The sequence below is a fragment of the Fundulus heteroclitus genome, chromosome 4 (assembly GCF_011125445.2).
Source record: "Fundulus heteroclitus isolate FHET01 chromosome 4, MU-UCD_Fhet_4.1, whole genome shotgun sequence".
NCBI classification, from domain to species: Eukaryota; Metazoa; Chordata; class Actinopteri; order Cyprinodontiformes; family Fundulidae; genus Fundulus; species Fundulus heteroclitus.
In genome coordinates this window covers 1,047,522-1,071,076 of record NC_046364.1, presented here as the reverse complement: position 1 = coordinate 1,071,076, position 23,555 = coordinate 1,047,522, and the positions used below count along the sequence as shown (strand labels likewise).

Sequence of the window (23,555 nt, the reverse complement as noted above, 5' to 3'; positions counted from 1 at the left end):
TCTGTATCTGTGATAGTAGGACAAAAAAAGGCTTTTTCCTGACTCCATCTCCTGACCTATAAGATGGATCAGCTGATTTACTTTAATAGCACATTTTCTTGTCTTTCTCATTTTGGAATGACCTTAAATCACCAGCAGGAGAACTGAAGGCATCGTTAAACCAGAAAAAGTAAGCTGTTTGTTCCCTTAGGAGCTCTGAAACAGCGAACAGCACAAACAGCAGATTTAGCATTTTAACATTACGTCATGGGTTTCCGTTCCCATTATGCTACGTCCAACACAAACTAACAAACTGCTGCAGTTTTCCAGAACAATCCATGTCAGTTTCTGTGGGATCTCAGCTTCAGAGCAGCTGGTTCTCCTCTTCACGAAGGTCCAACATGTCCAGCAGGAATTCAGTGTGAACTGCGGATCAGGCAGAGAACTCATACAGCCTGGGGAAATTCAAAAAGCTGCATATTTTTCTCCATTTTTGCATATTTAAAATTTCTGCACAGGAGTCACAAAGCATATTACAGCAGATGCAACACAGCCATCAGCAGGTTGGAGGAATCTGCGTCTATTTTTGCTCCAGGTTGCCGTTCTCCTCGTTTTATCACATTTTAAAAATACAACAAAAACAATCACAAGCCCACTTTTCTTAATGGAAAAATGTCTATAACAGTTTAAAATAATGCACATTATTGTCCTCCCTCTAATAACTTATTTACAAACTTTTGTGTTGCAGAAATGATGTTAAAGGTTAAAAACAATTTGTTTGCTAAACTGTGTCCATAAGTTGTTCCAAATCAATCAAAGTAAAGATGAATTTGCATTAAACTGGATATTTGTGAGAGACAAATGTGAACAAATGTTTAAAAAAGGCGTGTTTCAGTTGCAGAGGGTAATTTGAGGAATTTATTTAAAGATGAATTAAAAACATGTAAAACATAAAAGATTAAAATATGGTGGAAGAAAAAAAAATTTCTAGATATAAATTTAAAAGATGACATTTTTTCCTTAAATGCTTATTTCATTATTTGATTTATCTTATTTATCTAACGAGCAGGATCTGTTTAATAACATGAAGGAAAAGAAGCCGCTTCTCACCGCCTCATAAGCTTAGTAAATTTAAGCATAAATGAAATGCAAATGAAATCAGATAAGTACAGTAATTATTTGGAATATGTTGTAGAATGATGTGATTATTAAAAAGCACAATTTGCCCACATTTGCTAACTAGATGGGGATATTTCCACCTGCATGTTCTTGGTGCTATTTGCTTTGTGAATCAGACACAGAGACAGAGCAGATAGTTGAAGTTCAACAAAAGAAGATATTTATCAATATTATGATCTGGAAACGCTGAAGGATTTAGTTGTTTAATAACTTTTTACCTATTTTAATTAAAGTAATTAAAGATAAAGCAGCAAGGACTGATCAATCCAGACGCTCTCACCATTCACGCTGCTGATTTGACGGTCTGTGTGTCATCAGACTTCCTGTAGTTTATTCATATATAAGGTTTCTGTTTTTATTGTACAGTATCAGGTGTATATCACTGTGTTATAATGCTTACTACCTTTACTACTAAGATTTTATCTTGTATTTCTCGTCGCCTTGCTGCACGCTAACGTGTTCTGTAAATAAAGAATTTAATGAACTGATTTGATGAGTGCATTTGATTGATGGGCTGATAATAAAACTGCTAAATGACGACGCAGAACAGCATTCAGCTGGAGAAACTCTGGTTTTCAATGCGGATGATGCTAAATAACGAGCCTTTTCTAATTTATCATAAGCATTTGTGCTCAGACGCTGAAGCTCCGGGGTTAAAGGAAGGCCAAATGAAGCTGGTGGGTTGAAGAGCGGCTCTCAGAGCGTTGAACACATGAATGGGTTCAGTTTTATACAAAGAAAGAGATGCTAAATACATTTCATTAGAACTTTATTCTCCAGTAAATGAAGCAAGGATTAAAGTTCCTACTAACGCGGGCCGACTCTGAGCTGCTGAGGCGACTACTGATGAGTCCGAAGACGATTTGTTCTCCTCGGTTAGCGGAGACGGAGAGCGGTGTCCTCAGGCGAGGGCCTCTGAGCCGACAGGCGGAAAGTCGATGAGAGGAAATTGTTGCTGCTGATTGGTAAAGCTAAAGAAAAAGGTCAAGTAGGCGACGGAGGAGCGGAAATCCAATCAGTTCTCCAGACCTGAACAGATGAGCCATCAGGCTGAGTGCGTCTGCTGGTCCGTCCCTGTCTGTGTGGGGCCTGAGGGGCCCGTGGTGAGAAGGGGGGGGGGGGGAGCCGGGCCCTCAGAACCGCCCCAGAGTCCAGGCTTCAGGAAACCGACTGTTTGCTTTCATTCACTGAAAGGTCAGCATTAAAATGGAGAAAACGAAACAGAGAAACGGCTTTAGGGTGCCTGGCAAAAGTATTCACACCCCTTAAACCTTTTCACATTTTGTCCCACCTAATTCCCCACACGGCCTTATATTTCCTGTGACAGACCAACATGATGCAGAGTTTCCTAAACGGGCTCCATAGAGTCAGAACGTAGAGCCGCCTCACGTAGAGCCGCTCATGGCTGCAGGTCCGGCTCCAGGACTTCTGGAGGTTTGAACGTCTACAGACTGTGAAACAGCTCCAGCTCACTCAGACTGGGAGGAGATCATCTGTGAACTTCAACTTTTAAGTCTGGGCACAGATTCTCAGCTGGATTTAGGTTTGGACTTTGACTAGGCCATTGCAACAGACACATTTGTGTTGACATAAACTCTCCATTGTAGCTCTGGCTGTAGGTTTAGGGTTGTTGTCCTGCTTCCCACCAACTCTGAGCAGCTCCCCCGTCTCTACTGAAGAGAAGCATCCCCACAGCAACATGCTGCCACCACCGTGTTCCACTGCAGCGCTGCTCAGGGTGATGTGCAGCGTTAGTTTTCATCAGACTTCTAAAGTTAATTGGCTGCAATGGGTTTTATTTGCAATAACCAAAGAAATGGGTCTGAATTCAAATGCTCTCCACAACTTTCAGATTTTTATATGTAAAAAAAAATGTTGACTGTTTATCTTCAGATTCCTAATTCTGCACCACTTTGTGTTTGTCCAGCACATAAAATCCCAGCTGATCGCCTTGGCGTTTGCAGTTGAACATTCTGGATTCATGCGAGGCCCAGTTGTCCTGCATGTATTTGAAATCTGCTCCAACAGCAGATTTAAATCAGGGGTGATCAACAAGCCTCTGCTGAACCAGAAGACACACTGAGAAGGTGATTGGACCATTTCAGTCTGCAGAATCTCTGCTCAGTCACTGATTCGTTGCATTAGGACGGGTATTTCTGTGACTTTTTGGAAGGTTTCCCTTTCTGTAAGAAAGAGTAACAGAAATGAAGTGTGGAAAGAAATGCAGGTTAGAAAGGTTTGTTGCCTGATTGTGAGTTTTGGATTATTAAAAAGGCAGATCTGGTTCTTCGGGTTGGAAATGTCACCTCGGTTCGTCTGAAAGAAAAGGCTAATTTCCTCCAAGTTATTACATTTTGTCTCTGCATGGTCCTCCTTTCATCTTCCTAACATTCCTGCAGGTTTCTGCACGGCATACAGATTTCATTCATTCAACTTTCATCTGAGTCCTGGACATTTCTGGCTTCTTTTGTTCCCTTTCAGCTGAATCTGATTATTTCCCCGCAGACTTAATTCACCAGAGTTCATCATATCTTTGTCCAGCTTCACAGAAAATGTCCATCCATGACTCCAGGATCACACATCAAGGCTCTTGCTTTCAGGCTTAAAACGAATTAATGCATTTTTTATTTGCCATTTTTATTTTTAATGTATCAGCTTCTCTATTTTTAATCTTTTTTCCAATGAAAAGCTGTAAAGCAACCTTTGAAATGAGGATGTTAAAATAAAACGTATGCAATCCCAAGTTTGCCTGTAAACTATTTAAAAATGAATTTCTACTCCTGCATCGGCTCTGATGACCAAAACTGAGGTGTTGTGCATCTTTCCATCGTCTGCTCAGCCTCGTCCTGACAAGGTGCTGTCTGGCTCTCATCTCCAGCTGTGATTGGTCGAAGAGGGCTGCACCTGAACACAAACACACCTAAGGACAAGTTGCCGAGACCAATTAACCGAGCACTCCTGCTTTGGACTGTGGGGGGAAGTCGGTGGACCCAGACATGCTGATAAAATGCAAGCTGTATGTAGAAAGAACCCAGGGTGGTGCAGGGGTTTAGTGAATGAAATGCTCTCTGGTTTGCACCAGTTTCACGCCTAAAAAGCCACTGCAAATCACAATGAATTTTAATAAACTTTCTGTCTGTTTAAGGAACTGAATAATGGCATAATAAGTGTCTAATTGTCAGATTTAAAGTATGGAAACTTTAGTAAAAATGTGTTTTTACGTCTGTTGCTGAGGAGGAGGAGGCCAAACGATCTCTCTGCATGTTGCTTCATTTCCATGTGTGGACATTTTAATAAATGCAAATTAAAGTTGTTTTAGTGGCAGAAACAATGCATCTCCATCAGAGACGTGGCTCAGAGAGGCTTGTATTCATTCATCCAGGTTTTCACCTTAATCTTCTCTCAGACGCTGAACATTCAGAATAATTAAGCAGCCGCTGAACTGAAGCTGAGGACCAAAACGATGTGAAGCTCCCAGTCCGGCCTCAGCTGCACCGGAACCGTCGATTCAGGCAGTCAGAGCAGAACCTCGCTCAAAGCGCCGCTGACAGGAACCCGCGCTGCCCTTATCTTCAGGGAAGAGGTGCATGATGGGATGGGGCTGTTCCTCTGGGGCTGTCAGAGATAAATGGAGGCGAGTCACAAACACCAAGCAAGGACAGCGTGTTTTAAAGCAGCTCATTAAAAGTCCGTTTAGAGCCCGGAGGTTCCTGCTTCACTGTAGAATCTGTTCTGTTCGCTCAGATGAAGATTGATGGCGGTCCAAACCGGTGTTCTGTGTTCTGTCCACCGAATCCTGCAGGTTCTGTGTTCATTCAGCCTTAATTTCCGCTTCATGTGACTCTGGAACGGCGTTTATCTGCTCGGCATCGATTGGTACTGGACCCGATTCTGCTGCAGATTGTTACAGACTGCAGCAAAAATAATGAGATTCATGGATTTTTCCTGGCTGTTACTCATGTGCCCGGGTTTACCTGTCAAAATTAAAGCTGTGGAGCTTCTTAAATAAAGTTTTATTCCTATCAACAGGAACGGATCTTGGTTCTGGTCCACGGTGCTGCTGCAGAGATCCAGATGTTTCCAGGCAGACACAGATGAGTCCATCCATCTAACGGCTCCAGCTCCGTCAGATTGGACGGAGAACATCTGAGAACTTTGATTTTGAAGTGTTGCCAGAGATTCTTAGTTGCATTTAAGTCTGGACCTCTGAGTAGAAGAACTTCTTCCTCGTGTTTGCCGAGTCTCCTCTGTGGCTTCTGGCAAAAGTAAAATAAAAAGACGTGTTGTGCTTCCTTCAATCCATGAAGGTCGGTTTGTGGAGTTTACTACTAACAGTTGTCCTGTGGAGAGCTTCTCCCACCTGAGCTGTGGGTCTCTGCAGCTCCTCCAGAGCCACCATGGTCCTCCTGCTTCTCTGATCAACGCTCTCCTGGTCCAGCCTGTCAGTCCTGGTAGGTCTGCAGGAGGTCCATCCCTGGGATGTTGTTGAGCTGCTGCAGGAGCGGGACGAATGTGAAAAGTTTAAAGGGTGTGAATACTTTCCCTCATATGCTGATCATCCTAAGAGAAGCTAATGGCTGTGTTTATTCCTGCAGCAGAGAAAGGAAGCTGGTGATGCTGTGAAGCTTAAAGGGCAGCGCTGGCTCCTTCAGGAGGGAAAGCTGAGGAAAGCTGCTGGTTGTGGATCAAACACTTATTCTTTCCATCTGTGTGAACTTTAAGCTCCATTTAGCCACCGACTCTGCAGCTTTGTTGTCAGGAAGATGTCCTCCGTCCGTTCAGGAGCCATCAACAGACCTGGAGGCTGAGTGTGCAGCAGAAAGGGCAGCTGATCAATAAGAGCAGCGGAGCACCTGAGCTGCATAATCTGATTCCTGCGGGAGCGTTTCCGACATGCTCGCCTCCTTTATGCCGCGATGAGAAACAGGACACCGGGAGAGGACAGCACAACAAAGGCTGAATGCCTAATGAGGCGCGGCTCACACCAACACGCCGCATTGATGAAACACAATTCAAGGGCAGCCTTTCACAAGCCGGCCACAGGAGGCCTGATGAGGGGGAAGTTAATTAACGAGTGTTTGTGTGGAGTTCAGGGCGAGCCATCCGTCGCCCCGCTGCACGGCTCCCCAGGCGAGCCGGCACAAATTGAGAGAACGCCGCGATTCCCAAGGAGTTTGGTTTAATTTCTTCTGCCGGAGAGGTCCCAGTGAACCGTGGCAACCCTCAGCAGCTTCAGGAAATGAAGATGCTGGAGAGGCTGACGGACGCCAAACAAGATGCTCCCTTATAAACCCCTTAAATCTCACCTTTAATCACTGGTTAATCCCACCGTGGAGCAACCGGTGATGAAAAGGCAGAGCGTGTCGCAGGTCTGAGAGCTCCTATAAATATTCATCTGTTGTGTCTCAGGAGGGCTTCCTTCCACCCGCCTCTCTCCTGCCGGATTATCATGTAATCCCTGATGTTCAATCATCCTGGAAGGTCAGAGGTCGTTTCATCACAATTCACCCAGGAGCGGCTGAGCAGCTTTTAATGTGCCGTTAACTGGGTCGTCTTCCTCCTCCGAGCTCCGCAGCACCTGGCAGAAGGTGAGCTGACCCAGAAGGTGAGTCAAGCTAGAACCTCTGACACGTTTCCTGCGTCTAACCTCCGTGTTTTCTGCTGACGTTGCATTTACAAGCTTTTACTGTATATAAATGTTATGGACATGATGCTCAGACAGAGAACCATGTTCAGGCGTTTAAAAGCTTTACTGATAATAAAGTCCAGGTCCAGACCGGTCCGTGAGGAGGCCGGGGAAGGATGAGAGATTACCAGAAGACAGAGAGCTGATGAGATGTCCAACCAGGGATGGACCACCTACCTGGAGATGGACGTCCACCCAGAGTGACAGGAGAGCATTTTATGCAAGAGAAGAAAAAAGTTGTTGAAGCAAGACCAGAAGAAGTCCTGGTCTCAGTTTGTTCTGCTCCGACAAGAGCAGAACTGACCCTTTTGGTCCGCCTGCGAGAGCAACGTTGTACCTTACCCTGAGGCACGGCGGTGGCAGCATCATGCTGCGGGGAGCAGGTCAGAGCTGATGATGGATGGAGCTAAACCAGGAAACCTGGAGGAGAACCTAGAGGCTGCAGGAGACCTGAGACTGGGGTGGAGGTTCTCCTTCCACCAGGAGAACCAGTCTGAACATCCACCCAGAGATATTATGGGATGGATTTATGGGTTATAACGGCCTAGTCAAAGTCCAGACCTGAATTTAACAGAGAATCCGTGGAAAGACCTGAAAATAAAATTTCTCGTTCTCCAGCCAGTCTGACTGAGCTTGAGATGTTTTACAAAGAAGAATGAAGAAAACCTTTAAATCTGGTGGAGACCTGCAGCTGAAGGTGGTTCTGCAAAGTTCTGAATCCCTGCGGCTCATTTTGAAAACCAATCAGCACCGCTCTGTGTTGGTCTACCACATAAACTCCTAATGAAATGCTTTGCAGCTTGTGGCTGTAATGTGACAATCTACTGAAAACCTGGACATGGATGAATACTTTTGCAAAGCTTGGTGCCTCAGAGCTTTTGTAAAGAAGCCCAAACAAAGTGAACAGCAAATCTGATCTGCAGGAAATAATCCTCAACTGCTTTAATCCTGCAGCCTTCGGCTCAGCCTCAAATAAATGATTTATATTTCTCTTTTGATCATTTAGGTTACATAAATCTGCAGCTGGCCCACCAAAACAGCTCCAAATGAAACCCGGCTCAGAACACCTGGTGAACTCCACCATCTGTGAGGTCCTGTGTGGTTCTGGGTTCAGTTCTGCTAGTTTCAGGGTAGTAGAATTTTAGAGAGTTTCCTATCCTAAATTCTTGAGAAAGTAGTTTCTAATGAACTCTGTCAACATTTATAAAGTAATGACCTACTTGAGGAGTTTCAGTCAGGCTTCAGAGCTCATCATAGCACTGAAGCAGCTCTGGTGAAGGTCACTGATGATATTCTCATGGCCTCAGATGATGGACTTGTGTCTATACTTGTCCTGTTAGATCTCAGCGCTGCATTTGATACAGTTGATCACAATATTCTCCTACAAAGACCTGAACATACTGTAGGGATTAAGGGGAAAGCATTTGGCTGGTTTAAATCTTATCTGTCAGACAGATTCCAATTTGTTCATGTTAATAATAAATCTTCCTCAAACTCTAGGGTCACTTGTGGAGTACCACAGGGTTCAGTCCTTGGACCAATTCTATTTACTATATATATGCTTCCGATTGGCAAAATTATCAGACAGCATGGGATTAATTTCCACTGTTATGCTGATGACACTCAGCTATATTTATCCATAAATCCTGATGAATCCAATCAGTTACTTCGACTGCAGTCATGTCTTGATGACATCAAAAGCTGGATGACTTTAAATTTCCTGCATTTAAATTCTGACAAGACAGAAGTTGTAATCTTTGGGCCAGAGTCTTCAAAAAATAAACTTCTTAATCAATCACTTAATCTGGATGGCATTAACTTGGCCTCTGGTAATAAAGTAAAAAATCTTGGTGTTATTTTTGACCAAGACATGTCATTTAAATCCCATATTAAACAGCTTTCCAGAGTTTCCTTTTTTCACCTCCGGAATATCGCCAAAATTAGAAACATTCTGTCCAGGAGTGATGCTGAAAAACTAGTCCATGATTTTGTTACTTCAAGGCTGGACTATTGTAATTCTTTACTATCAGGAAGTCCACAAAATGCAGTTCAAAGCCTTCAGCTGATCCAAAATGCTGCAGCAAGAGTTCTGATGAAAATCTACCAGAGGGATCATATTTCTCCTGTTTTAGCTTCCCTTCATTGGCTTCCTGTTAAATCAAGAATAGAATTTAAAATTCTCCTTCTAACGTATAAAGCCCTTAATAATCAAGCTCCATCATATATCAGAGCTCTGATTACCCCGTATGTTCCTAACAGAGCACTTCGCTCTCAGACTGCAGGTCTGCTGGTGGTTCCTAGAGTCTCTAAAAGTAGAATGGGAGGCAGATCCTTTAGCTATCAGGCTCCTCTCCTGTGGAACCAACTCCCAGTTTTGGTCCGTGAGGCAGACACCCCGTCTACTTTTAAGACTAATCTTAAAACTTTCCTTTCCTTTTCTGGGTGTGCTTCCCGTAGCGATGGTTAGCGTGGACGACACATGTACAGAGGCCTTAGTCCTCGATGCGGCCAACCCAGGTTTGACTCTGACGTTTGGTTCTTTGCCACATGTCTCTCCCCCTCTCTCGTACCCCTTTCCTGTCAGCCCACTATATGAAAAACAAGCCAATAGTGCTATAAAAACCTAAAAAAGAAAAGCTTTCCTTTCAGACAAAGCTTCTAGTTAGAGTGAGTTGTAAAGTGACTAGTTGTAAATTGGTGCCATATAGATAAAATTGAATTGAATCCATCCATCCTGAGGCATGTATGAAGCTGTCTGTCTGTTTAAAATGACATAAAACATTTAGCTTACTCTGTGCTTCAAACTAGATTTATTAACGGGAGTCAGAACCGAACCAAACTGGAGCCTCGGTTCCTCCACAGGGTGCAGTGGACCGGCTCAGATGTGACCTTCAGAGCATCTTATGTTCTGCTTATTAAATCTGCACTGAAACAACCACCTGCTTCTTGTAAAGCAGCAATGCAAATCATCCCTGACATCACGGTGCGTGCCTCGCAGTGCGCGCTGCAGACGGACATGCTGAGGTTCTGGTTCATCAATCTCTGTGATCTGACGTCGACCTGCACAAACCTTCTCATCCAGGCTTCTTTATGCTCACACAGAAGTTCTTCTGTTGCAGGATTTTTATGGAGTTATGCTCTAATGCAAACAAACAAGAGAACTGCTCTCTATGAGCTGCAGACGTATCCCTAGAAAACTGTTGGCTTGATACAATTAATTCTCAACCTTTTTGGTCACTGGGATTATAGGCCAAGCCGGTTGGAGGTGTGGATGTTTTTACATCCATTCTCTCCCACTTATCCATGCATGGTGTCACAAACAACCACACTCAGTCATACCTAAGGACATGCTAGCTTCCTCCCAGAGTACCCAGGGAGAACTCACACAGGCACAGGGAGAACGAGGAAACCCCCCCCCCAGGTTGGTACATGAACCGGGGACCTTTCCGTTGCAAGGCATCAACTCACCCAGGCTCTCTGTGCACACAGGCAGGCTCCAAAATTAACACTCGCCAGACGTCAAACGCGAGTAAATTTTCCATTTGGCGTGTAAATTTGAGAAGGCTAGCCGCCACATGCCGAGTAAATGTTTGCACCTAATAAATCGTGTTTTTCAGTCATCATGAGGGTCGATGCTTCTTTATGTTCCTCTGCAGAGTGTGAAATACGGGGGGGTCCGGGGGGGTCGAGCCCCCCCGATTAACCCATGAGACCCCCTCAAAGCCTCAAAAGCAAAATTTAAAGGGGGTCTTAAATTGTGTCAAAAAAATTAAAAATGAAATATTTTTTGTCACTAATGGTCACTAAAATTTTTTTAAGCTCAACATGTCCAGTATTTAAAATTCAAAACATTTATTCACAAATATCAGAATTAGAATCAGACATACTTTAATGATCCCAGGGGGAAATATGTTCTTTTTTATGCCAAGTGGAGCCAGCCAATCCTATTCGCGGATGCAAATTAGGCATGTGCGCGCCAAACAGAAGAATAACGTAACGTTGACAACAATTAATACTAAAAATGTTTAAATTTTAGTATTAGGAACTGATCTTATCTGTTGTGCCTGTGCACTTTATCTGTTTCACTGTTGGTGAATGAGAAAATCCTCGCATGTCTGGTGAATGTGAAGAATTGACATTAAAGCTAACTTTGACTTTGACATTGTAATGTTATAGGCCTACTGCATATTGAGAAAATTTACGTCGTTACTGCGCAACAATTGGGAGATGGGGACCCCCCCAAATATTGACAGGTATTTCGCACACTGTTCCTCTGTTCACAAAAATCTGCACATGTCGTGTCCGTTTGCTAGCAGCTAGCGCTTAGCTCAGGCTAATTACGTAGCGGCATCATGTGGAGATGTTTAGGAGTCCAATTACTTTGGCTGGTAAAAATATGCTTAGCCGGTTGATTTTTACGTCTACGGTGAATCAGGAAGTTATGCAGTGTGTTGATGGACTGACTGTCAGATGCTGCGGCTACTGCCTGTACAGCTGCTGGTGCCCCCTGGCGGCTGCTCCAGACATGTCAGCCCTCTGACTGTCCATGCCCAGCCCCGCTGTGGTGGAACCGGTTCCATCCAAACTCTCCGGACCCGTTTCCTGGTTTTATTTTGTGAAACAAAAGCCGAAAAGCTCCAAACTTCTCCAGACCTGCAGAGCGGAGCCGGATGTGTTTGTGCGGAGCGTTTTTAGGAGGGAGGGTGAAATAAAGGGAGGAGGAAGAGGAGGAGGAGGAGGAGGAGGAGGGTCCTGCTGTCAGAGCCAGAGGAAGGTTCCAGGAGGGATAACCGCGTTTACTGGCTCTGTTCATGCGGGGAGCAGCGGTGTGAAGCGCGGAGACGAGCCCGGAGCTGAGGGGACCCTGCGGGCTTGGTGGCCGCGGAGCAGCGCTGCTGATGCAGCTCCAGCATGGATGCAGCTCCACCTGAGGAGGAGCGGCTCGGTTCTGCAGGACGGAGCGGCTGCGCCCTGAAAGGTGACTCCGCTTCATTTCACGCAACTTTTCCCTTTCAGGCGGAGGCTGTTTGTTCCAGAGCCGCTTCTGCATTTTTAGCGACAGATACCTGAGGATCAGAAAAGCCCCAAACCACAGAGGAACGGAGCACCTGGAATGACACAAAGTTCACCTGTCGACCATAAAGCAGTTTCCAGCTGGAGCCACTTTCAGCCTGGTCTTCTTATTCTGCGTGTTTGACAGCAAAACAGCAGCTTTTCACCGAGGTTCGGTGGAAAAAGCAGCAAAATGTGCAGAAATTCTGAGAAGTGTTGGAGGATCCACCTGCTGGAGGACAGCGGGAACACACCTGGACACACCTGGACAGCAGGTCCTTCAGAGCATCATGGGATGAGGCTCCTCAGCTGGACAGATGTGGAGCCAAACCTGTTCCCACTTTAGTTAAGTTAAGGAGAAAGCTGCTTCTCTGCCTCTTAAATGTGTTTTTTAGACACATTTAGTCTTTTTCTGGGTTTATTGAGCAAACGTCTCTGTTTTAGCTGTGTGCTTTCTACTTGCTGTATGCAGAGGGAAGATTTCCATTACGCGTAAATTTAAAGGACAATAAATCCTCATTTAAAAAGATTTTTCTAATTTCTAACACATTTAGAGTCTGAATCAAACGCAACGTGTTGATCTCTTGAAAGAACCTGGCGTTCCACCATCATCCTGTTCCTGCACAAGAAGTGTGAACAAAATGATTATGGGATGAGTCGATGCGCCGATCTCCACGTCTGAAAGAGAATTCAGTAATTTTCTGACCGGCTTCCAGATCAGGAACGTCTGTTGGAGGCGGCGGATAAAAGCTGGACGCTGTCTCTGCTGGACGGAACCAGAGCGACCAGCAGATCCACTGAGGAGGATTTAATGGCAGCATCCGGTGAGACAGACAGGTTCTGCATCAGGACATAAATCCAGGAGTCCTGAGAGACGAGTCTGTGGACAGAACCCGGCCGATCAGAGGTGATGGATGGAGGATTAGGGATGAATGACGTCGTCTGACCAGTTTTCTGATAGATAATCTGACTGCTTCTGGTTTTTATGGCAGCGCATCAAATCCTCTCCCTAACTCCTCCTCTGTCTCTGCAGACCATGGCATCTCCTCCTGACCTTCATCCATGGCCTTCTGTCTGCGTTACTCTGTCGCTCAACCTCACTCCTCTTCCAGCTGTCAGACATCCAGGGCCAGTGACCCCCCCCCCCCCCCCCACTGTCACCACAGCGTCGTCTGCAAACAGCAGGATTTCTGTACCTGCAGACTCGTCTCACCTGCTCTGTCATCCTGTCCAGCAGAACGTCCCGGCAGAAGAAGCGGATCGCCGGTGTAATTTCTCTCTACCGTCTCACTGCGGGTCCTTTTCACGAGAATCTCTCAGACTTTGAGTCCAGCAAAAGCAGCCAAGAATCCTGAAAATTGTTTTTTTCTTGATAAGGAGGCAAAACCAGGTGGCTGATGGATTTTAAAATCAGAATAAAAAAAATGGAGTTCCTCTCAGGGTATTTGAAGGGTTTAATTTAGGGCTCAACGATTTTGGAAAATAATCTAATTGCGATTTTTTTTTCTTAATATTGCAATTTAATGGGATTTTTTTTTTACAGTTTAATTCATCATGTCTTTTTAAACATATACAAACAACAAATCAATTTTTTTCCTTGCTGTGCAGATTAGTTGCGTCTAAACTCAGAGCAGAAATGATTGCGTTCTGCCTACAATATATTTCTACCAAAATTGCAATTTTGACTTTTCTCTGCATTAACCACAAGCAACAAAAATGGCCTCTAAATAAAGATGTTTGTAAACAAGGACTATTTAAAACAAGAACTTTTAATGTTTCTATTAATCAGAATATTATTCAAGAGAACAGCTTTTAGTTGATTTGGACATAAATCCTTGTTGAACATAAAGTCCAACCAACAAACAAGTCTATGTATTAAACTGATTGACCTGTACTTAATGCTATGTATGATTATATAAACTCTAAAACAAGTAATAAAATTAGATTATCTCACTGCTGCAACTGTCTTCCCTTCCATGTGGAGGCAAACCCACTTTAAACATTTTACCAACACCTAATGGACGTGTCTAATTCACTAATTGTTACATAGCCAAAAATTGCAGACCTCTGTGATTTGGAAATTGCGTTTTTCTAAATCGCGATTATATTGAAAATGCGATTAATTGTTCAGCCCTAGTTTAATTGTGCTTTAACGCCTGTGTTGCTAATGTTTGCTCTGCAAAGCTCTTTATTGGCCGCGGCGATGAGAGATGTCTGACAACATGAAAATGTGTTGAGAAATATTTGAAAAGCCAGCCGCAGCTCTGCAGCCTCTCTGCTGTGTTTCAGACTAAAATCTGTTTTTCTGTCCTTGCAGTTCCTTCATCAGACTCGGTCTTCCTCCCTGCGGCTCTTCCCCGTTAGCTGGACCCCCGGGGCGCTCCCCCCCGCCCGTCTCCAGCCCGTCGCCAGCATGCCCATCATCAGCAACGCCAACCATGACTTCAGCGCGTACTCGTTCAGCAGCGACGACAGCAGCCTCGACCGCTTCTTCACGGAGATCCCTGAGACGGAGACCCTGAAGGGCGTTTACTTCCAGCGGGCCCAGCTGCTGCGGGACCCCAAGGCCTCCTTCGTGGTGGACCACACCCTGCAGGTCCTCATCAACGTCGGGGGGAACCGCTACACCTTCCCTTGGAGCACGCTGGAGCAGTTTCCCCAGAGCCGCCTGGGCCGCCTACGCTTCTGCACCAGCCCGGAGGAGATCGCTCGGCTCTGCGACGACTACGACGAGACGTGCCGGGAGTACTTCTTCGACCGCAACCCCACCGCCTTCAGGATCATCCTCAACTTCCTGGCAGCGGGAAAGCTGCGTCTTCTGCGGGAGCTGTGCGCCGTCTCTCTGCACGACGAGCTGGACTACTGGGGCGTGGACCCGGGCCACATGGAGCGCTGCTGCCGGCGCCGGATGATCACCCGCGTGGACGAGGTGGCGGAGCGCCAGCGGAAGGAGGAGGAGTGGAGGCAGAAGAGGATGAAGCTGAAGAAGAGGCCGCCGCCGACAGAGAAAGGCTACCGCAGGCTGGTGTCGATGCTGCGGGAGGTGATGGAGAACCCTCACTCTGGGCTGGCCGGGAAGACGTTCGCCTGCCTCTCCATCGTCATGGTTCTGGTGACGGTCATCAGCCTCTGCATCAGCACCATGCCGGACCTCAGAGACGAGGAGAACCGGGTGAGTCTGAAGCTCTGAAAGAACCGGTCCAACTCCACGCACATGTCTGCAGCTCGCTGTGGATTTAACAGAGGTCCGGTTCTGGTTCTGGTTCTGGGATCTTTTGTGATCCAGTACTGTGAAAAAGTGCTGATCCAGGCCTCATTTCTGAATGTTCGCCTTCCACAGACCTGCTGTTCCTATAATCTTTGACATTATGTCTTCAGGCTCTTTGTTAGCATTTTTTTCAGTTTTTACTAGAATCAGTGAAAGGTCCTAAAGGAAAACCAGAGAAGAGTCACAAAAAGCTGGACGGTGCATCTCTCGGGTTCTGCCCGTTAATTTCAGATATTTAGAATAAACACCATTCAGTCACATTTAGAAAAACGGTTAAAAAACAGCTGCAGAGATTTAGAACTGAGAAAGCTTCCTGGATGGGAAATGAAACGACTTCAGCTTCAGAACAGAAGTCCAGTCGTTTTATTTTTAACCTTTTTTTTTTTTATTAATCATGACCTGATGACTGAGAATCTTCACCAGCATCCAGTCACACTGTTTTTGCATTTTGTCACTACTGCATTTTACTGAGAATTTAAGTTCTAGACAAACATTTCTCACGCAGCATCATGACCAGACCATCTTTTAGGTCTAGATGCACATCGCCTGAAGGAAAACCAACACATGGACTCCAGGGCCGTGCACACACATTAATGGGGGCTGGTGCTAAAGCCCCCTGGGAACAATCAGAGCGTTAACCATCGGTTGTTGGGCTGATGGTCCTCTTTTACATGTGAGCAGCCAGTTAAACCTGTTGATCCACTATGTGAAGGTGCTGCTTATTAGGCTGAATTTACCTGAAACTCCTCAGACTGAAGAAGAGACGAAACGTTTCAACAAAGAAGAACCCGTCCAGAGGTCCTATCCATTTCCTTTTCTTCTTCTTCTTCTTCTTCTTCTTCTTTTCTACCTGGATTATTGAGATGCATCAGGACATGGAGAAAATATGACCAAGGAGCCTCATTTTTTCCTCTAACGACCCGCTTAATAACCCAGAATATGGTTTTTAATACCTGACAGCGTTACGGTCCGTAGTCCATGGTTTTCTCAGAAGTCCCTGCTGCACCTTTGAACTAAAAATCTATCCAAAAACATTTTATTGAATGAAAAAGAAGCTTTTCGTGCTTTAATCAATGACTTGAGGTATTTCCAGATGTGCATTTCAGAAAACACAACCCAGATGTTTCAATCCAATGAATCTGAGTGGGAGACGTTTCATAAAGAAGAACGAGCGAAACCTTCAGTCTGTAGATGTTGAAAGAGAACCAGAGGATTTTAATACATTTTATTCAGTAGTCCAAACGCAGTGGAAATGAAGCCATAATCAGGAGGAGTGTTGGACTTAACCTGAGACACAAAGTCAGAAAAGCCTGACTGACCGGGAGAGAAGCGCCTGGATCAGGAGTTTTAAAGAGGACCGTCCCTCCGGCGGCGGACGGGTCAGAGGGAGGAACGTCTGAGTCTGAGCAGGAATCGGTCTCCTCCCACCAGGCTGGAAGCTGTTAACAGAACCTCCCTCAGTAAGGAGCTGTGACAGCGCGCACCGCTCCAGATTAAAAGTAAAGATTTTATCCCCGTATAAAAGCTGGAGTCAGCCGCCTCTGTGGCACAGAGAGGCTCGTTAAGCATCGTTAGTGAAACGTGGCTCTACCAGGCCCTCATTTCTGCCCTTCCTGCTGCCCGTCAGCCTCCATTCTCTGTTTCACTTTACAGCCTGAAGCAAATCGACGCCCAGCAGCTTCGCACACTGAAAGGGTTTTATGATAAAAGACGTTTAAAGCGTCACAAAATGGAGCATTTGATGTTTTCTGCATCTAACAGAAAGGTTTGGGGATTTGTGGTGCCGCTTTACAATAAGGCTGCTGTTAGATATGTTATAAATTCATCTGTAAACACTTTATAACTCATTCATAAGCGTTTATTATACAGTAATTAAGGCTGAGACTAAACTGACCCGTTCTTTGCCAAATAGTGAACCTAACCTGTTCAGCTATAGAGTTCATCTAGAGTCGCTTGTATGAAACGTTTCAGTCTAAGTTGCACACTTGACTTTAATTAATGCATAACAAACCTTTATGGATGAGTTACAGACTAATTAACAGCATAATTATAAACTATCAGCCAATAAGGGGAACCTTACTAGTGGTGCCTTGATGAAGGTTTAAGGTCCATTCAGAACTTTCTGCCTCATCAAGCAGCGGTTACAGATGCAGGGAACCTGCTTCAGAGCAGATTAGGCGTCCGGATCAGAGGTGGACCGGTCAGACAGAACCACGGCCGCCGGGCGGAGCAGAACCCGGTTCCTGTCACACACCGCCAGCAGTAGCTCACCAGCTGCAGGTCCCCGGGTTCTGCAGAACCTCTCCTCTGAAGGCCCGAAGCAGACCCGGTACCACTCCTGTCAGAACAGGAAACTCAGGCTGCCGCCGAGACAGACTGTCAGAACTGGACCAGAACACAGAGGTCCAATAAGTCTGGATTTCTGCCGCAGCATTCAGATGGTGGGTCAGGATTTAGTGGATGAAACGGTGGATCAGCGGCTCAGGCTGCTGCTGGTGAACAAAAAGAGCCACAAAAGTTACACATCTCTTTGAAACAAGAGCTTGTTTTTATAGTTCATTATAGGAAATTTGTTTACATTTTTTATTAAAGATCAAAAGGTTTTTATTATTTAACCAACAGTATTTTTATGTTTAGGTTTAATGCACTTTATTCAATTGGACATTTGATTTTTATAGCAAATGGCATCAAAATCGTAAAAAAGCAACCTATTGACAAAAAGATGCTTCATTTATCTATAGTAAAATATTCTGTACACCATTAGTTTCTTTTCTTCTGTAAATGTTCTACATATATTGGAGAACTAAATGCATCCCAAAGCTAGCAGTTTCAAATTACCTTTACATTTAGAAACATTGACCAATTTTTCCCCATGCATTTTTTGTGTAAGTTTTTAAAAGCCAAAGCTGAAGGTGTAAAGAGCCTCAGGCTGCAGAAACCAGAGACAGAGGAACCAGTATTCAGGCCAGACAAGCAGATGAGCCTTAGAGGAGTTTATTAAAGGCGGTCTGGTATAACAGGGACAGGCAGGCTCAGTGGTCGGTACACCAGTAAAGCAGAATAAACAAGCAGGGATCAGGCAAACTCAGAAACTCCAAAAACAGAAACTGGTCAGATAATACAGGCAGGCAGTGAGAACAGGAAAAATCAGGTACAGGGTTCAGGCTGGCTCAGAAATCCAGAGGCTAATTGGGTCAGGTCAACAGGCAAACAAACAGAACACGGAACGCTAGACTGGACTTACCAATAGGCTCAAAAGACAATGATCTGGCAGAAGACAGAGGCAGGTGTAGATAGAGGAGTGAGCAGGTGAACAGGTGAACAGAGTGAAACTAATTACAGGAATGGGTGGAGCTGATCAGGGGGGGGGGGGGGGGGCTGGAAGTAAAACGGAAGCTGATTGGATGGAGGCAGGTGAACTGAATAAAGGCCAGAGGAACTGATAACATAAAACAAAGTACAAAATCAAACCACATTAAAACCCAAACTAGTCCATTAACCAAAACTAATACAGAACCTAAACCTAAGACAGAATCGATTACATAAAAGAATCACTAAAACAAAACAGAACTTAAACTAGACTAATCCAGAACCAAAATCACCATAAAGACCAAACCTAAGACTAAACAGAACATGAGCGATTAATAAAACCCAGAGCTAATACTAAGACAGGAGAGTGAACTAATTAAACAACAAAACACAAATCATGACTGTTTAGTCCCACTGAGCAGCATCCCAGAGTTCTGGTGCCGCCCGTCTCCATCCACCACAGCTCTGATCATCTCCAGCTGGTTTCCTGAACATCACAACGAGTCAACTGGACCTCACTGGCCTCCACAGAACCAGATCTGAGTCCAGCAGAACATCTCTTGGATGTGGTAGAACAGGATGTTCTCATCACGGATGACCAACCAACAAATCAGCATCAGGTGGGACCAACGTCAGCGATGAACGGTTACGGCACCTTTCTGGATCCATGAAGAATTTAGGCAGTTCTGAACCAAAGAAGCGGGTCGAGCCCAGAACTGGCGAGGCTTTCGCTGCTGTCCAGCGTGTTTTAGACGTTTCCTGCTTCAGACGGATCCCTGCGGCCTCAGCAGGCGCCTCAGGTGTCCTCAGGTGTTCAGGTCAGCCCCAAAGTATTCATACCCTGGCAGATTAAGACTTAAATTCACATTCAGGCATCTTTCAAAGAGAATAAAACCATTGTATCTACATTTTACATAAAAATGTCACATAAAGAATTATTTATACATTCACATTAATCAATGGAAAAATCTTTTTGAGCATTACAGCTATTCAGCCCTTATTTTGAGCAGCTTTCTGCCTCTTTTCACTGGTTTTTTAGATGCTTTCCTACAGATCCAGGCCCCTGAGGGAAATATGAACATTTATCAGCTAAACTGACCATGTTTAGTACAGAAGTCTGTGGTATAGGCTGCGTGAATGAATGAAACATCGATCTGTGGGAGAACAAAGAAAACCGCGGTGATGAAAGAGCCACAGATGCACCGTGGGCACGTTCACCAGCAAAAAAAAATAGAAAAAAGAAAAGAGACCAAAACAAAAGGATTTATTGCAGTGTTTCTATTTTTTATTGTCGACTGTCTGGTTCTGCTTCTCCTGCTCTATAAAATACGTTCCTGCCTGTTAAACCTTTTCTGGGACTGACCAAGACAAAGTAGGATGGAGCTGTAGCCACGAAGGAAAATGATTTAAAACTGGAAATCTGAGTCTAACTGCAGAGGTTCTGGTTCTGGCCTCAGAGGTTCTTCAGGGAACAACCAGTAATGAACAAGGAACCCAGCAGACGGGTCATGTCACCAGAACCTTCCCGCCGCAGGGTGAGCAGCACCTTTTTACCTTCGTTATGGAGCAGTTTGCTAATTGATCCTCGGAAGTAATTCAGTAAATCTACATAGCACCAAGTCACAACACATGTCGTCTCGCGGCGCTTTAAGAAAAATAGGAAATTAAACTGAATCAAGTCAATCAGCTGCATCCACTCCCAGTTATGAAACACATCAGTTAAATTCAGTTTATATCCAGGTTGGTTCAGAGTTTCTCTCTAAGGAAACCCAGCAGGTTGCATCCAGTCGTCGACTTTGCAGCAATCCCTCATACCGAGCATGCATGCAGCGACAGTGGAGAGAAAAACTCCCCTAATTCCAGGAGGAGCCTGGATTGGAGGAAAATCATGTGTTCCAAACTCACAACTCACTAACAGAAAAGTGGACAGTGGAAATGGACAATTCAAAGAGGAATGAACAGATCAGTCTGCATTCATTCTCCCTCCCAACCAGGAAAATAACTTCTTCTTCTTCTTCTTCTTCTTCTTCTTCTTCTTCCATTTCTGCGGTCGCCACAGCGACTCATCTGTCTCCAACTAACCCCATCTTCTGCATCTTGCACCTTCATGTCTTCTTCAAAGCATCGCAGTGTAGCTTTTAGCCACCAGGGGGCGCAGGACCTGTAACTTCCAGGTCTAGCGCCCCTGCAGGCCGCTGGCAGCACTGCACCGCCGCTAAATGAAAGTCTCCCTCCAGAGCAGCAGATTGAGTTGTTGGAGTTACTTGGAAAGACGAGGCCTGATTAAATCATCAGTGAACCAAAAATATGTCTGAGCAGGTAAGAGTCACATCTGTTTACGTAACCTAAAATGGGTCACATGTCCTAGAGCGGGGCTCGGTCACATGACCCATTCAGTGACGTATCCGTACCTCTCAGGTTTGTGAGGAGGGCGGCCTGTACGGAGCAGCGATTCCCACCAAGTGCTGCATATTGACCTGAAAAATCATTTAATAAATCTCAATAATCTGAGTCAAACCTTCACGGTGCGGCTGTAATTGGAGACGTGTGGAGCTACCGCCATCTGGCGAGGGTCAGGTTAGCTTCACCTCCATCCATGAGTCTCCTCTCTGGTCTCCTCCAGACCTCCTGCCTGGCATCTCCAGCCTCAGCATCCTTCTACCGATGTCCTCACCGTCCCTCCTCTGGACATGTCCACACCTCTGTTTATCTTTATGCTGGGATCATTTTTAATAATTAGTTACCGCTTCACAAACGGCACATAAAGGACCAGAGACATCTGATGATGAAGACCAATAGACCCAGAGCTCAGATGAAGTAGAGGAACCACAGAACAAGTTTCAGGTTTCCTCATTTTACCCTGATAAATTAATTGGTGTACTGTCCCTTTAATACCCCCGTGTGTTTGTGCGCCTCTGCAGGGCGAATGCTCCCAGAAGTGTCGCAACATGTTCGTGGTGGAGTCCGTCTGCGTGGCCTGGTTCACGCTGGAGTTCCTGCTGCGGTTCGTCAACGCTCCCAGCAAGCTGGCCTTCGCCCGCGGCCCGCTCAACATCATCGACGCCATCGCCATCCTGCCGTACTACGTGTCGCTGGTGTTTGAGGTGAAGGAGGAGTCGCAGGAGGACGCGGTGATGGGCGCCGGCCGAGGCTACCTGGACAAGCTGGGTCTGATCCTGCGGCTGCTGCGGGCGCTGCGGATCCTCTACGTCATGCGGCTGGCGCGCCACTCCCTGGGCCTGCAGACGCTGGGCGTGACCATGCAGCGCAGCATGAGGGAGTTCGGCCTGCTGCTGCTCTTCGTCTGCGTGGCCGTCACCCTCTTCTCGCCTCTGGTCCACCTGGCCGAGAGCGAGCTGGCGCCGTTCGCCGCCACGCACCCCCAGCACAGCTTCAGCAGCATCCCGGCCTCCTACTGGTGGGCCATCATCTCCATGACGACGGTGGGCTACGGCGACATGGTGCCGCGCAGCGTCCCCGGTCAGATGGTGGCGCTGGTCAGCATCCTGAGCGGCATCCTCATCATGGCCTTCCCGGCCACCTCCATCTTCCACACCTTCTCGCGCTGCTACCAGGATCTGAAGCAGGAATACGAGCGGGTGTGGAAGCAGGAGCGACACGACGAGATGAGCGATCTCTCTCAGGAGGAGTTCTCCTCTGCGTCCAAAAAGGCAAACGACAGACTGACGTCCACCGAGACGCACCGGTCCACACTCCCCCCCGCCGCGTTCTGATGCTGCCCAGAGACGGAGGAGGCGGTCACCAGGGCCGGGTCTTAGCAGACCGTTCACCCTTTAAACCTTCAGTCTGACTCCCAGACACGGCTGGATGAGCAGGGACGTCCAGCTCCAGTCCTTAAGGGCCAATGTCCTGCAGGTTTGTGATTTAAATCGATGAGGTGTCTCTTCAGCAGCTCAGTTCTGCAGACGCTCAGTTAACGAATCCTCGTTAGATTGAAACGTGTAAAACCTGCAGGATCCCGACCCTTGAAGACTGACTGGACACGCCACTGACTTCCAGTTCTGGAGTCTTCCTCTCATTTCTTCCTCATTAGATTTAGTCTTGTTCAGTCCTGAAGCGCTAACCCTTTAATAGGTGAAGATCCACATTTAAAAGATGGAACAGTTAGAACCGCTGCCTCATCAAGAAGGTCCATTGGTTTAAATCTGTTGGTCTGAGGGCTGTTGGGAGCACGTTCTCCTCCAGGTCCGCTGGTTTCCTCCCACCATCCAACAACATGTGTGTCAGCATCCTACAAACCTAATATTTAAATTTTCCACCAAGCGTAGAACCCGTTCTGTGTGTTTCCACCAGAATAAGCTCCAGCTCTGGGCCAACCCAGCACCAGCTTGCTGCTGAACCGGAGGAAGGATTTCATCAGCAGCTCATAATAACCAACAACCTAAGAAATTTAAATGAACTCCACTTAAGGAGAAAAGCAGAACAATCCATCCAGGATATGTTGCAAGCTTAAGATTCCGGTTCATGTCAAACCAGACTCGTCTTAATCTAAGCATTTCTTAACTTACATCGATCCAAACAACAGACCGGCTGGAGGGTTGGGTCACTGACTCATCTGACCGTTAGGGCCCTATTAGGGGTCCAGACAGCCATAGTTTGATCAATGTGACTACCATTTATAAGCCTCATACTTCTAACCCACGGTCAGAACTGAAGCCCTTTGGATCCAAAAACAAGATTTCCTATCAAGATATTTAAAGTCCTTGTGACTCCAGTGGTTGTTCTTCATGTTGTAGACCCTTCTGCGTCTCTGCTCCAGCACACCTGACTGCATCACCTCAGCAGCCGAGTGTTGCAGATGTCTGTTAATCACCATTCATTTCAGTCAGGTGTCTTACAGCAGGTAAACACCTGGGCTCAATCCAAATACCCTCATAGAGCAAAGAGAAGAATGTGTCGCCATGATCAGAGTGTCTGAATAGTGCAGCCTGTGATGGAGGAGGCAGGAAAAGGAGCCTGATTGGTCCCTCCCATGGCTACTGTTGCCTAGGAACCGCGACGTCTCCTACCGGCGCTAAGAAGCCTTAAGGTATCCCACAATCCTTTGTGTGACATGGCGTA

General features: G+C 45.9%; 1 protein-coding gene across 2 annotated transcripts; it reads left to right on the top strand.

Annotated features, from left to right (window-relative positions):
• The first annotated feature begins 6,695 nt into the window (after positions 1–6,695).
• Positions 6,696–23,258, top strand: LOC105919414 (potassium voltage-gated channel subfamily G member 4). Of its 2 annotated transcripts, none has more exons than XM_036135802.1 (3): positions 6,696–6,763; positions 14,214–15,068; positions 21,395–23,258. In XM_036135802.1, the coding sequence occupies exons 2-3, from the start codon at positions 14,310–14,312 to the stop codon at positions 22,205–22,207; spliced, it is 1,572 nt and encodes a 523-aa protein (XP_035991695.1). In that variant the 5' UTR covers positions 6,696–6,763; positions 14,214–14,309; the 3' UTR covers positions 22,208–23,258. The 2 variants fall into 2 exon arrangements, with proteins under 2 accessions (XP_035991695.1, XP_012710176.2); XM_012854722.3 differs by lacking the exon at positions 6,696–6,763 and adding an exon at positions 11,575–11,822.
• The last annotated feature ends 297 nt before the right edge of the window (positions 23,259–23,555 follow it).

Coding starts and splice junctions, on each gene's coding strand:
- LOC105919414 (XM_036135802.1), top strand. CDS start 14,310: ATGCCCATCATCAGCAACGCCAACCATGACTTCAGCGCGTACTCGTTC. Junction 15,069..21,394: donor TCAGAGACGAGGAGAACCGG/GTGAGTCTGAAG, acceptor GCGCCTCTGCAG/GGCGAATGCTCCCAGAAGTG.